The sequence below is a fragment of the Lasiodiplodia theobromae genome (assembly GCF_012971845.1).
Source record: "Lasiodiplodia theobromae strain AM2As chromosome Unknown scaffold_34, whole genome shotgun sequence".
Taxonomy (NCBI): Eukaryota; Fungi; Ascomycota; class Dothideomycetes; order Botryosphaeriales; family Botryosphaeriaceae; genus Lasiodiplodia; species Lasiodiplodia theobromae.
The window spans coordinates 87,341-101,692 of NW_023336513.1; the positions used below are offsets into that span (position 1 = coordinate 87,341).

Consider the following 14,352-nt stretch of genomic DNA (forward strand, 5'->3'; position numbering starts at 1 on the left):
CGCCCATTATATATACTCTTCAATACCTTTCGATCAATAGCCCAACCCGAACGCCGGGTATCTTTTCAGTTGTACAAGACCAAGCCCATTCTTCACTCCGGCGGCTTTCTACTCCTACTTGACGTGCGCATAGTCTCCCTCAAGATGACTCCATTCCGGAATCTCCCTAATCCTACTCCACATGTACTTCTCAAGCTTGTTCGCCGCCTTGGCATACGGCGTGCTCTCATTGTTGTAGCGGCGGCAATTGTTGAAGATGAGCATGGCATCCTTGATGAAGTCCTCAGGAGTGGGATACATGTCCTTCTCGTGCTTCGACTCCATCGTTTCAAGATCCATTGGCTCCTTGATGACATCGTAGTAGTCGGCAACCTCGTCCTTGTTGACGGGTTGCAGGAACGGCCAGGCGTTGGTGTTGTTTTGCATGTCGTTGAGCAGATGTAATAGCTGGTTATAGTTCGGACCGTGACGCGGGGCGCGAGAAAGTTCGTCCATATCCATTGACCAGCCAGATGCCTTGATTGCTGGTATCGAGAGAGGGTCGATCCTCGTGATAGGGCCCTTTTGCCATTCCGAAGGTGGAGGGTGAACATCGTAACTGCGGCTTACTGCTTTTATCTTGGCATGTACGGCCTCTTTCTGCTTGAGCAACATCCGGCCAACCTCCAAGTAGCGTATCTTCGGGACCATGCTGCACTGCATGATGGTACCACCCTCGTAGTCCTTGATGTAGCCCATCCATTGGGGCTTCGGTAGCGTGATTTCCTTGGTGAAGCCTTGCTTCTTGAAGTATCCGATGGCGTAGTTGTCCGCGTAAGTGAGGAAGTGCATGATGCGCTCCTGGGTCGAGACCTTCACGTAATCCTTCAAGTGTGACATCAGATGGGCACCGTAGCCCTTCACTTGCTGATCTGACGAAATGGCACAAAAGACGATTTCGGCGAAGCTCCGGTTGACGAACGGGCGATAGGTGATTCCGCTAGTACGTGTTATTCCAAGCACACAGGATCGAGCTTCGCAAGGACGCTTACCCGACGACCTCCAGCGGCTTCTTCACAATGGCCATTGACAAGTGTGTCCTGTCGTACACCAAGCGCGCAATGTAGTCTTTGGGCATTTTCGGCAGCTGCTTCTGAAAGATGCACTTGAGGCCGGTCAGGATGATGGTGCTCTCGCGGTCATTGTCGTTGTTGACGACACGGAACTCGATCTCTCCATTGCGTTCTTCGATGACAGCGGGCTAGCACCCAATCAGCACACAGAACCCCAGTATATTTCTGATCTACGGATTCGACCTTTTCAGGGAATGGAACGGGCTTCCCGGCGGGACGTGGGTCCTTGGGATCGGCAGGGATCTCGGGCTGGGGCGAGTTAGACTGCTTGATGCGCTTGGGGCTGGTGGAGCCCAGGTCTTCATCGGCTTTGCGCTTCGCTGGCTGAGAGTCAGTAGGCTGTTTCGCGAAGAGAGCACGGCATGATCGGCAGAGGTGTCGCTGTTGGTCCAGGTCCGAGAGCTCGCGGATGGCAGGGTAGTAGCAGGCAGCATGCTGGTGGGTGCGGCACTTGATGCACTGTACCGTCCCAGTCTTTCGCTGCGACTGGCACAGGCAGCGCACAATGGTGCCGAGGGCGAGCGATATGGAGAGGCCGTCGTGCGGGTTGGACGCGAAGAGCTCGGCGAGCTCCTTGCTGAGAGCATTGCCGCGTGCGCGCTTGGGGGGAGACATGCGGGGCGTAGAGATATTGGAGAGCAAAAGGGGCAGACTCACCCTCGTCCTTTACGGCGGTGGTCATGGCTGCGACGGAGCGAAAGTCGGTGGCAGCAGTAGCGACGGAAGCGGCGGTGGAAAGCTGCGCGGAGAGATGCGCGTCGAAGTTGCGGGGGCCTCAGCACGCCCGACGCTGCCCTGAGCGCCGCCAAGCCCGACGTTCAGGCGGTAAGGCTGAGCGCGCTGGAGCCGCATTTCGTCAGCTCTGTCGTCGCCTGCCGCTGCCATCACCGCCTGCCACTTTCTGTCGCCCGCTGCCCGCCGCTGCGTGCACTTTTGCGCGCTCGTCCGCCATCTCCTCGTAGTTTGACCGCCTACATCAGGCATCCGACACGTCGCCCAGTGGATCCCGCCACTGCCGGCCAGCCCCACTCCCCCTGCAGCCTCGCCGAGCGCTTTCACATGGCGTGACGGTGCTTCTTTTTCTTTGCTCCAAGTCCACCAATCTCGCCATCTCGGCGTCATTCCTGCATCTCGCACCATGTGGCCTTAAAGGAATAAGGTCACCTCGCTAAGAAAATCCTACATACGGGGGGAGCTGAAGCTTACGTCCGGACGTAGATGTCGGTTTAAAAAATTGTACAAAAGCATCCGGACGTACGCTTCAACTGCCCACGCAAGGAGACATTATCTTTCATGGAACACTGGATGGTAAGATCTCCAGCAATTCGCTGTGGTACAGAGGGGTGCTGCAGCCGATGACTAGCGCGAAAAATAGCAGGGCTCTAGAACATAGCGTAACCATGCCCCAGCTCTACCTTGGAAAAAATAACATATGTGGGTAGTTGAAGCTATCGTCCGGACGAGAATGTCGAATTAAAGATTCTTCTACATACACGTCCGGACGATAGCTTCAACTACCTATGACATGAGCAAAAAAAAAAAAAACAAATCCATGTTAGCCATCAGCTGCGAGAGGAGACTGCATAATAGTCGTTAGCTGAGACAGAACAGTCACCACCGGATTTGGAACGATAAAGTTTGCCAAAAACGTTGCATTTTGAGGCCGTAGCATATCTAAAGGTATCTCAAGCATGTCCCAAACGCCCTTGCTATATACAAAGCTACAATACAGTATGTCCATCTTCGTCTTTTCTTTCTATTCCATCTCTAGTCGTCTTTCGTCTAGATGAGGCGGGCGGCACCGTTGAACATCTTCGAGGCGAACCAAGAGCGCTTTGAGGCAGTACCGCTGGGGGCAGCGCCGCTAGGCATGGCACCGCTGGGCATAGCACCACTGGGCATAGCGCCGCTGGGCATAGCGCCGTCACCACCGCCGCCGACAGTGTTGCCGGTGCTGTGGCCACCGTCGGCCGCAAGGTAGGCGGCAGCCGTGGCATTGGAGTCGCGGTCAGCATTGACATCAATGCCAATGGAGATCCAGGCAAGGAGACCATCGGTGATGTCCTCGCTGTTCAAGTAAATGAACTCCGGGAAGGGGTCGTAGTTGTTGTCCGCCTGGTAAGGAGCCCACATATCATCGTCGTTGGTGACAGGCTCCTCAGTGTTGGTGTTGTAGGGGTAGGTGGCCTCGACAGCGCTGCGGAGGTCCTCGTCGAAGAAGAGCTGGCCGATGTGGGCGACGGTGCCACCGATCATGGTGCCGTTGGCGGCGGCCGAGGCGTTGACGTGAGCGACAACGTGCTCGTGAGTGGCGCGGCCCTCGTAGTGGCCGGGGAAGATGGTGTCGAACTGAGCAACACCCTCGTCGTCGGTGTCCTGGACACCGCGGAGGAAAGTGGAGTTCAAGCCACCCTGACCGTTGGAGACGTCGATACCGGAGTACGTACCAGTGGCGTTGGCCTGTTCTAATCAGCGTCTCTTCTTCACTTTTCCCTCACTTCGGCAGAACTTACGGCCCAAATATCGATGAAAAGGTTCGGCACCGGCTCGCAGGTGTTGACGTCAACGAACTGGAGGTCCAAGTGGAGAGGAACACCGGGCTGTCCCTCAGTAACATCGCGGCGTATCAGCTCGCCAAGGACATACTTTCGGTTGTTAGCTGCGTTGTTTGTGGCATAAAGAAGGCTTTGAACATACGTAAGGACCGATGGTGTTCTCAGGGGTCATGATGCAGCTGGTGTTGCCAGTGAAGTAAGAGCTGGCAACAAACGAAGGACCGACAACACCAGTCTTGTTGTGGTCGACAGTCTCAAACTCCTGCAGCGCAGCAAGGTCACGGCGGTGCTTGATCTTCTTGTTGATGCCACGCTCCTTGCGGAGACGCTCAGCGGTGGCAGCGCGGCGGGCGACAGCGCGCTCCTGGAGAGCCCTCGCCTTCAGCGAACCAGCGCACTTGGAGAGGGAGTTGCCATGCCTGGCAGCGAGAGCATCGCGAGCAAAAACCTCGCGCTTGACCTTGGCGTGGTCGTGGTGCTCGCCGGGGTGGGCGACAACGAGAGTGGCAGCCGCAACGGCGGCAACGGCAGAAAGACGGACCATTTTGAATGATGAGGATGAACGAAAGAAGGATGTTTGGAAGCTTGCGACCAGCGAGTGTTGTCAAGAAGCAGCAGTGATAGACGCTGGGCCTTATATAGCGGCGCAACGACGGCTGGGATGGCCAAATGCCTTGCTCATTATTGGTCCTCTGCTATTGCATCGTCTCCTTGCGCGTCCCCGGCCAGCGGAGTCCTTCAATCAGAGGCGGAGTGATTACGCAGACCGCTAAGCATGGCCTAAACACAGCCAGCTTCCCGCCGTTTCTAGCAGGTAGGCGATGAGGAAACGACAAACGCGCAATGCTGGGGGTGGGACTCGTGGGCGTAGTTTCCTAAGGCAGCCTAGCTGGTCTTGGCCGGCATCTACTCGGCCTGCCATCCGCGCTGCAAAGCACGGGGTCGAAACGAGTGCCACGCGGCCTGCCAAGCACCCAGCACCAATCTGCCTGCTGCTTAGCCTCAGAGCCGCAAGCTTCGCCGCAAGCTTCGCCGCAGGAACCTCGCGATAGTCAACGTCACTGCCGCAGCCCGCCGATCCCATTTGCCGGCCGCGTACAACGCGCGGCCGCTCTCAACAACACTTCGACAGCCTTTCGCCTCCAGGACCAAGTTTCTTGCCGGGGTACGCTCGGAGGCCCGCCTGGGCCTGCTTGGAAACACAGAGACTGACTCCGGCGAGCGCAAGGACGTTTGCGATAGAAGGATCGTGCTCGGTCGTCACCAGCTTCACGGCCCTTCTGATTGGCCGAGAACGCTACCGAATAGCTCTGTGCTACAGAGCTTGCGTATGCTTTCCCGGCTATTTGGCGCCGCACTGTTTGAGCCCACTCTTTCAGCGACGGGTAGGGCTGCCGACCATTTTCTCCAGCCCTTCTGGAAGGGGCAGTCAAACACCGAGCTCCGACTGCACCTCATCACACAACTCCCACTCTCTTAACGTCAATCTCGTGTCGTTTGATTCGCCATTTTATTTGCCTGTCGCAGTCCGCATCACGCATTACGCGCCACTTTTCGATACCCTAGATAGTGGCGAGGTGATAGCGCCTGGTCCAGTGGTTTACCAATAACTTGCACGGAATCCGGCATCGCACAGCAGATCGCCCGGTGAAATTTGTCTCCCGCCGGAGCTATTGGCAACTCCAGTTTCTCCTTCAAGCCTCACCACCTCCCTTCGGGCGCCAGCCCGAATTTCCGGCTCGAGCAAGCCTCCGCGTCTGTGGCTGAGACCTTCAACTTTCCATTGACAATGGCTGTTTCGCCCTTTCCTCAGAAGCAGTTCACCGCCGAGCAGTTCGTTGAGAGTGCCGGCGCTGTCCTGTTCGATAAGTCCCTAACGCACGTCTGCCTCATTCACTATCTTCACGCTAATGAATGGTACCTCGCAAAAGGCCGTCGCAACTGTGGGGAGTCGCGCTGCGATGCTGCCCTACGGGAGGTCAGAGAAGAAACTGGTTACGCTTGCCGACTCTTGCCCTTGACGATGCCGACGCGGGCGCCCCCGGCCGTTGAGGACGGACACACGCCCGACGTGCCCCGTACATATGAGAACTTGACAGAACCTTTCATGGTCACGATGCGAGAGACCCATAACGGAGAATCTATGAAGATAATATGGTGGTATGCTGCCGTGGTGGAGCATGACCAAGCGGATAATGCTTTGCAAGGAGAGGGGGAGGCCCAGTTTCGGGCACAGTTCTTCAATATTGCTGATGCAGTGGCTAAGTTGACATTTCAAAACGACAGGGACACCCTTGAGAGAGCTATTGCGCTTGTCAGGGATACGGTTGGGGCGGGTTGATTTTTGCTTTCACTGGGGCCCCTGATTACCTAACTCATGGCCTGAATCACAGAACGCCACGACAGAATCGAAGCTGAGTCTTGCTGCTTGATCCAAGCTGTTGCTTCCATCTTGCCCAGCGTTGAAGCTTTCATCCTGATAGGATCTTACAGCTAAACATGAGTATACTTACACCCAGCAAGATACTTCTACTCCCTACCGCCCTGATCATCATGTTCACGACATACACTGGCCCTTAGCTTTGCGGCACAGCCTCTAAAATACGCCTCACACCTGTTTATACATCCACACTACGCAATCATACGATTTTTACTCCTCCAATATATACATAAGGACATTGTATGCCTGACAGGAGGGTGGCAGGGAATCGCTGTCCATTATTTGTCAGCACCATCAAAACCAGACAGTCCTGCTAAGTCTCTTGCAGTCAATTAATAAAATTAATCATCTTCTCTCGCAGTCATGTCGTCTCCGACCCTCGAAAACATGTCAATGCCAACATGGGACGCTAGAAAGTGAGGGCGCATTCAAGGATGGAGCCCCTTTAGGTCTTCACGCATTAATTCAATGGTCCTCACGCATACGCACAACTCAATTGATTCCAGAGAATGTATTAGCGAGCTATGGCATTGAACAAGGGGCCAATTTGATGCCGACTGCATCTTCAGCGGAGCAATCTCGGTAGCCGCCCTCGACTTTCCCATGATAAAGAGGTGGTGTTTGGAAATATCCTGCTGCCACATCATTCCTTAAAGATTAAATGAAAACAGAATACGGTACAAGACGGAAGTTTCTATGGGCGCCTCAAGCGTCGGGGCGTTTGTCACTCTTACAACGACGGCAACGTCTTTATCACCGATGCCCCTACCTGGGCGTTGAGACGTCGAATCAATTTAACGAGCACTACCTGTCGGCTACTTCCTGTCTGACTACAGCATCCCCCAAAGCCCAATTGAGCAACTTTATTGCAACGAAGGAAGAAAAGGCTAACTAAAAAAAAATACCACAGAAAATGTGTCGCCCGAACGTGTCCGCCAGCACATTTACCCGCTCCACTTCTGGAGGAGACAAAAGGCCGGCTCAGAGCAGAGTATATGTCACTATACCTCGGTTATCCACAAATCGAAGAGATCCATCCGGCTACAGCCCACTACTTCGCTCCCTCTCAGAAAGAAATCACCAACCTCCTCTTCCAATCAAACGCAATATTCGCTATGTACATGGCGCGCCCGCCAGTCCCATTGTTCGCATGGAAAGCCAACTTCCTCCCGTCAGGCGAGACATCGGCACCACCAGGGGAGTACAGCTCGCCCATTCCCGTGACCGCAAGCGACGCGATTTTTGTGTAGGGCCCAGTGAGACGGTCGGCCCAGGCGTAGGCGATGTGGTATTTGCTATCGAGAAAACAGTTGGAGCTGTAGAAGAGCACGAACCTGCCGTCGGGCGTCTTGACCAGGCTGGGAGCCTCGACGAGCGGGCCGTCCTCGGGGCCGCGGTCGAGCAGCTTAACGGGATTGCCAATCTTAGTGACGCCGTCGCGCGGGCTGACCTGCTGGAGCATGATGGGCGTGGCCACGAGCGGGGGGATGCCGTTGTTGCAGCTGCCGCCGTGGCCGATGTTGTTGCCGTCGACCTTGTATACGATGTACATTTTCCCGTCGATCTGGTAGCTGGCCGAGTCGATGGCGCCGCCCTGCGTGGTGGGGCAGATGAAGGGAGTCGAGCGGGCGACGAACGGGCCCGTGGGCGCGTCCGCGTAGCCGACGCCGATGCAGTGCTGGTCGAGCGTCGCCAGCTTCGCCGAGTAGTACATGACGTACTTGCCGCTGTCCACGCGCGCCACGTCGGGCGCCCAGATGCCCGGCCAGCGTTGGTCTGCCCACAGACCCGGGTTGGGCAGTGTTTCATAGCCACGTACGAGTGTCCAGTTGTCGCCGTCCTGGGACATGGCGAGCTGCGCGTTGATGCCGTTGCCCACCGTGGCGTACGCGTACCAGATGCCATCGAACTTGGCGATGGCGGGGTCGGGGAAGTCTTCAGGGATGACTTTTTTGAAGGTGAAAGGGGGCCCGATTCTGAGCGGTGATGCTGTTTGTGGGTCGGCGAGTGCACCTGCTGCGAAGACAGTCAATGCGACTGCGGCGGATAAACGAGAGTAAAACATGTCGGTCTGTACAAGAGGAGGGACAGGTCTATACTGACGGGCGTTATGGACAAGTGACTTGGGTAAATGTTTTCTTTCGCCTGCTGGTAAACGGTTGCAGACGTGGAACGAGTTGTGTTAGCTGGAATGGCTCGCATTCCTGGTTGAGTTCAATGAATGTACATCCTTATCGACCGACATCTTGAGTTTTCCCCAGCCGACCATCTTACAGCCATCGTCTTTTTTTTCTTGTCTGTTCACTTGACAGAATTGTAGGTCCAGTATGAGCATGTACTGTCTCCTCTGATTTTCGGTGCTGCAAGTCCAAGCTCACTTGAGTATACGACGTTCTGTTTCCAGAATGAGGTCTTCTGGCCATGTGGCATGAGCGAACCCATGTAGTCTCTGTACCTTAAGCAAGCGGCGTCTAGATGTCTGCCGTCTTTGTTCTTTTCACCATGACCGGCTTTCTTGATTTGGTTAGCTCAATAGACGATGGAAACGAGGAATGAGGTTCCAATGCGGCCAATCATTTACCATTCTGTTAGTCTCATTGGAGTGCCCTGAAGTTGGTGTTGAACAATATCTCAAGAAACTTGGAAACTCTCATGCGAGACAAGCAGGGGCTAAAAGTTCAATGTAAATAGTAGCCAAACTGCTTACCAGGGTTACACTTTGGATTCTGCTGTAAAGTGAGTCTAAAAATATATTTAGCATGTACTAGGGGTTTGGTTTGGTTCAATTGATTGCTGCTCGCAAGCGCCAAGAGCTGCGGCCGCAGCTGATCAAAGCAGGGGTACGGTATATCAGGGCTGTTCATGGCGTGCAGCCTGAACTCGGCAGGCAGACGGCACTGAAAAAAAGTTGGAGTAGCCCATCAAGTACACCAAATGTGTGAACAAAGGAGGTAAATGCCAAGGCATGGTTGAGGCGATTGTAAGAAAATGGCCGTTCGTGCGGCTGTGGCTTTGAAACGGATCAAGTAGATTGCCGTTGAGTGCCGGAAGGGGAAGGAAAGGTATCGACAGCTGAGAACGGCGTAGCACGGCGGCGGACACACATTGATGCTAGCGTCAGCTGACTCAATGCGAAACTCTGGGTTGTGGTGAAGATGATGCAACGTTGTAGGCTGCACGAAGCACCGGAAGCAGGCCTACGCTGACGATTTACCGGTCTGCAAATTGCACAGCAGATGACCAGTTCACCGCTCCAGCTGGCGAAGATCAGCTCGATAATGTGGGGAGGGGAATAGCGGTGGTGGAAGATAACAGCAAGGTAGGCTAAATGGGCGCATGGTGCAGGAACGTATCCCCCCACATGCGATCCGTCATTTGACCGGCGTGCAGAAGCTTAACTGCGGCTGCGGGGCATGAGTGGCCCAGGCGCGGAGGATTTGCTGCAGTGTGCATTGTTCGCGGTGCTCGTGCATGCAGATGCAGGAGCGGCGTGAGCGGCGGGCGACGGACCATGGACGATGGCAGGCAGTTGACAGAATGCGAGGGGAGCAGCAATGGCAATTGGACTATGACGCCAGAAAGCGGTGGCTGGTGGTCTGAGCGACGAGTCATTGAACGGGCGGGGCTGGCGGTGGATCGCTGGTGGATTGATGGCCGGGAGTGGCGGACGCCACGGAGCTTGTCGTTGGCCGCCACGCTGCAGGGATTGGAGGGCTGATGGAGAGGCCCAGAAAAAGGAGGTTGGTTGCTTACGACGCTGCTGCAAAGCGCTGGTGAACGGCGCGGGTTGGCGCGGCTGCGGCGATCGCGGGAGCCCGACCAGAGCACGGTCGAGATGGAAGGTGCGCGCGCCGGCTTCGGCCGGGTCTGCCGCCGGCGCCTAACTACACCACGTCCATCGCGATGCCATCGACTCGAGTGTCGTCATAGTTTATGCTCCGTCCTCGACTGCTCTACGCCGCGTCGCAGTTGAGCGTGCCGCTCCCGGTGCCTGCGACTCCATCTCATTCGCCCACCCTCCCACCATCTGCGACAGCTTGGCCCGGATTGAGTGCTGACGACGTCTAGCTGTTCCTGATGGCGCCAACCCCCAGTCAGCTGTTTCCCGGGAGCCGCACGACCGTACGCTGTCTGCCAAACACGGCAACGGCCGCGATGCTCCGCTAGCCCGCTATTCCTGGGGGCGGCATTATTTCTCGGCACAGCACATGTGCTCGACCACCTGCACCCGTCGGTCTGAGCATGAGACACGCGAAAGCGGCCAGCTCGTCGTCCCCGGCCACGTCCGCTCGTGCTATTTGCCCGCGACGCGAGGGGGCTGGCGCTCAGAAACAATGTCTCTTTGTCCGCTGCTAGGCCTAGGCGATCGCAGGCCCCTACCCCACAGCCTTGCTGCTTGCGGTTTGACGCCTGCGAAAAAGTGGAGGGCTGCCTCCGGTGAAGCTAGCTGCTAACATGTCATTGCTCCAGCCATCTGCCGTGCTCCGTACAAATATCTCTGCTCCTTCCATGCATTCCACCTCCTCCCCACCTCACTCCTCTATCGCCTTAATTCCTAATCTATCACAATGAAGTTCACCCTCGCTCTCGCTGCCCTTGCCGGCACCGCCGTCGCCCTGCCCAAGGCCCAGGGTGTCACTGAGGACCTCTCCCCCACCGCTTCCGCTCCTGCCGGTTGCTTGCCGACATGTGAGTATGACCCTCGATCACCATTGCCCACTCGCTGACTGGCCTAGACCCGGGCAAGTTCACCATCACCATTGTCAACGCCACCACCAGCTCGAGCGTCGCGAAGCGCGGTCTGCTGCCTCGTCAGGAGGAGTCCGGTGGCCCTGCCGATACTCTTCTGGAGTTGACCCTGGCCGACGGCAAGTTGACGGACCAGCAAGGCCGCACTGGCTATATCGCCAGCAACTACCAGCTGCAGTTCGACAAGCCCCCGCAAGCCGGCACCATCTACGACGATGGCTTCAGCGCTTGCTCCAACGGCTCTATCGCTCTGGGCGGCTCTGCTATCTTCTACGGCTGCTCCAGCGGCGAAGGCGCCTCTAAGTTCTACAACTTCTACGACCGCAACTGGGGGTCCCACTGCTCGCCCATCTACATCGAGATCATCAAGGGCTCCTCCACCGCCGCTGCCTCCCAGCAGTCTGACGGCCAAGTCGTCGCTACGTCTGCCGTGAGTATCCGCTCTGACGGTCAGCCGGTGGTGCCCACTCCGGTGCCTGTTCGTAGCGATGGCCAACCAGTGGCCACCACTATTGGGACGCCAGCTCCCGAGTCTCCGGTTCCCGTTCGCAGCGACGGCCAGCCCATTGCCTCTACTATTGGAACGCCGGCTCCCGAGTCTCCGGTTCCTGTTCGTAGCGATGGTCAGCCCATTGCTACCTCTATCCCGGCTGCTGAGTCTCCGGTTCCCGTTCGTAGCGACGGCCAACCCATTGCCTCCACTATCGGAACTCCAGCTCCCGTTGTCTCTTCAGTCAGCACTCCCGCTCCCCCTCAGACCCCGGTCTCGACTCCTACTCCGGTCTCGACCCCTATCCCGGTCTCGACCCCAACCCCCGTTTCGACCTCCGCCCCCAGCTCCGCTGCCGGCACTCCCGCCTCCACTCCCACTCCTTCGCAGTACACCGGTGCCGCCGACCGCTCCTCGGTCCGCAGCGGCGTCGCCCTTGTTGGCGCTGCCGCCGTCGCCGTTGCCATGCTCTAAGCGCATCGAGCCGATTGTGTGATACGAGTTGAACGCTTCGCTTCTCAGTGATCCTGTCGGGAGAATTCCCTTAACTGCCGAAAATGCCTACAACAGGACCGCATTGTTCATATTTTTTTTTATTGCATCATTTACAATTTGGGCTGTTTGGTTTGATCAAAAGGTAAACAATGGTTGGTGGGACTATTTTATTTTCAGCACATGACGATTTTTCACGATCATTGCTTATGCGAATGAGGCATTTGGTGGGATGAGCAAGCATAGAACCAGCATGCATTAGCCATTAGTAACTGCCTGCATCTAGTCAGCTAGTTCGGAAGACTGCAGAGAAGAGCAGTAGTTTAGTTGCCTCCGTCAGCCTGAGGCGTAATCCTAATACCACAAAGTTTTATCTTTCAAACCGTCGCCTTGCTCGTGAGCACTTGTTGTGGCTGTTCCGCCACACAACTGATCTTTTCTCCTTGACACGACGAACGTTGTATGACCGAGGGCGTTTCTCTTCGGCGTCAGCAGCTCCCTCGCCAGCTGAGACAACGAGAACAATAAGTTCGCGCTCGCGTTTTCCCTGCGAGACTGTTTCGGCTGCATCCGTCGAGATGATTGTGGGACGGCATGTAAGGGCTCGCTAGCTGGACGCAAGGAAATCCGTCGCCACCGAGCAGATCGGGTGCAGTTCTGTTCTCCATTCTTCGGTCCCGTCGCTGCAGTACAACTCTTTGTTTCTATTTTGTTCCCGGCGTACGCCCTGTAAGGCTGCATCGAACATTCCACAACAACCATTGAAGAATGCGCGTGGATGCCATCAGTAGTGATCGACACGCAGGGGTCTGCGAAAACCCCCGACGTTGCGCTCGGGTCTGGAATGCGCTCTTTTTTTTTCCCCTTTCACCATAGAAATATGAAAACCTTTTTTTTTCTTTGTCGCAGTGGAAATAAAGAGGGCAGTTGCCCTAGAATTAAGCTTAGACGTTAAACTTAATTCTATTCTTCTTTCCACTCCCATGGTTGTGATGCGTACCTGGGACCCAAAGAATCGAGAAAAAGCTTATATTATCCCCCACCCCACGCGTCTCTCACACCGTAACCATGGGTCGCCATCTCCGGTGCAAATGTGGGGTTAGTACCGTAGAATGGCTTCCCGGCAGCGAACGCTCTCTTTTTGTTATATTCTCGAAGTATAACAACTGAGCCGGCAGCTGCGCAGGTAGCAGCGTGGGCAGTTTGTTTGTCACAGCCTCGTCGTGCATGATGGGGTGTTGACCTTGCGGCTTCTGTTTTTTGTTACCTTCCCGAAACGGAAAATGCGAAAGTCGTCCATTTTGCGCGCATGCATGAGAGACGTCTCAATGCAGAACTGTTATGAATGGCACCTCATTAAACCACGTGCATAAAGGATGAGGATTGGTTCGTGGTTGTTGCACGCAATATTGAAGCATTTTCAGGGTCCATGTTTTCAGTGTCACAGTCAAGTGTAGCATTTTAATAGTGTGTATCATTACTCGTACTCGTAGCACTGTGTGAGAGTCCAACATAGCCACCATCCTTTCCTGCGCCATAGGATATTAACCATTAAACCTTTTCGCGTTTGACTCATTATCAACCAGGAACCTCCATCGGTCGCCAGTCTTCCGTCTAATTTTGAGTTGAAGCTATTTCAATCATTACCCAAGACTTCGTTTTCAAGTCATTTCCAAAACTCCACACGCTTATTAGGACCAGAAAAACAAAAAGGACAATGGCGGAAGGAGGCGAAGGCGATCAGTGAAAAGGACCAATACCGGGGCCAGAGGTGACGGCGACCGGAATTGGACCCTTCTGCGGGCTCAAGACGCCATTCAGATCACAGTGGATGCCAGTGAAAGGAGCACCGCTGAGGCAAATGAGCCAAGAGTCACTGGAGGCATAGGCTTTGGAGTCGATCGCAACGGATCCAGTATCGGCCGAGCTGCAGAGAGACGTCAGCACCATTGTCATTGAACAGGGGGGGGGGGGGGGGGGAGGTGACAATGCTCTCTACCTTTGGGCTGCGTAGAACACGCTCTTGAGGTTGATGTCCATGACCTCGGTCCACTTCTTCTCGTCGTGCTTCTCGAACCGCTCGCCGTACGCCATGCCGGCGTTGATTAGAAGGATGTCCACGTGGTCCGTCGATTTACTGACGGCATCTACGAGTTCTTGGATACCATCTACGGTGGACGAATCCGCGGGAACGGGGATGGCTTGGGCATCGGCGCGCTTGTTTGGCAGGGCGTTAAGTATCGCACATGCTTCCTCGCAGCCACTGGCGCTCCGAGACGTGATGTAGACTTTCGAAGCGCCTACTTGCAAGATTCCAGACGCCGCAGCGAGGCCGAGTCCGCGAGAGCTGCCAGTTATAACGGCAACTTTGCCCTCGAGGGAGAAGATGTTTTGGAAATCGACGAGGTTTGCGGTGGCCATGGTAGAGGAGGCCAGGTTTGGTGCAGAATGACTTGCTTATGTAAAGTCTTGCCTGACAAGAGCGTGGAGCTCTTCGCTTTATAGAGTAGCATT

The 14,352-nt window shown here is 55.5% G+C and overlaps 5 protein-coding genes across 5 annotated transcripts; 1 reads left to right on the plus strand and 4 right to left on the minus strand.

Moving 5' to 3' along the window:
- Positions 1-114: 114 nt before the first annotated feature.
- On the minus strand, positions 115-1,727 carry LTHEOB_9831 (Histone acetyltransferase; the record flags this gene model as incomplete). Its single annotated transcript, XM_035519462.1, has 3 exons — positions 115-979; positions 1,032-1,240; positions 1,296-1,727. The coding sequence occupies 3 exons, from the start codon at positions 1,725-1,727 to the stop codon at positions 115-117; spliced, it is 1,506 nt and encodes a 501-aa protein (XP_035368414.1).
- A 1,167-nt stretch (positions 1,728-2,894) lies between these two features.
- On the minus strand, positions 2,895-4,211 carry LTHEOB_9832 (GPI anchored cell wall protein; the record flags this gene model as incomplete). Its single annotated transcript, XM_035519463.1, has 3 exons — positions 2,895-3,572; positions 3,626-3,757; positions 3,810-4,211. The coding sequence occupies 3 exons, from the start codon at positions 4,209-4,211 to the stop codon at positions 2,895-2,897; spliced, it is 1,212 nt and encodes a 403-aa protein (XP_035368415.1).
- Positions 4,212-7,173: 2,962 nt separating this feature from the next.
- On the minus strand, positions 7,174-8,172 carry LTHEOB_9833 (Glycoside hydrolase family 43; the record flags this gene model as incomplete). The annotated part of the gene is made up of 1 exon (XM_035519464.1): positions 7,174-8,172. The coding sequence occupies one exon, from the start codon at positions 8,170-8,172 to the stop codon at positions 7,174-7,176; it is 999 nt and encodes a 332-aa protein (XP_035368416.1).
- A 2,503-nt stretch (positions 8,173-10,675) lies between these two features.
- Positions 10,676-11,820, plus strand: LTHEOB_9834 (Covalently-linked cell wall protein; the record flags this gene model as incomplete). Its single annotated transcript, XM_035519465.1, has 2 exons — positions 10,676-10,796; positions 10,844-11,820. 2 exons carry the CDS (start codon positions 10,676-10,678, stop codon positions 11,818-11,820), a joined length of 1,098 nt encoding a protein of 365 aa, XP_035368417.1.
- Positions 11,821-13,578: 1,758 nt separating this feature from the next.
- On the minus strand, positions 13,579-14,259 carry LTHEOB_9835 (Rhamnolipids biosynthesis 3-oxoacyl-(acyl-carrier-protein) reductase; the record flags this gene model as incomplete). The annotated part of the gene is made up of 2 exons (XM_035519466.1): positions 13,579-13,765; positions 13,838-14,259. 2 exons carry the CDS (start codon positions 14,257-14,259, stop codon positions 13,579-13,581), a joined length of 609 nt encoding a protein of 202 aa, XP_035368418.1.
- Between the last annotated feature and the right edge of the window lie 93 nt (positions 14,260-14,352).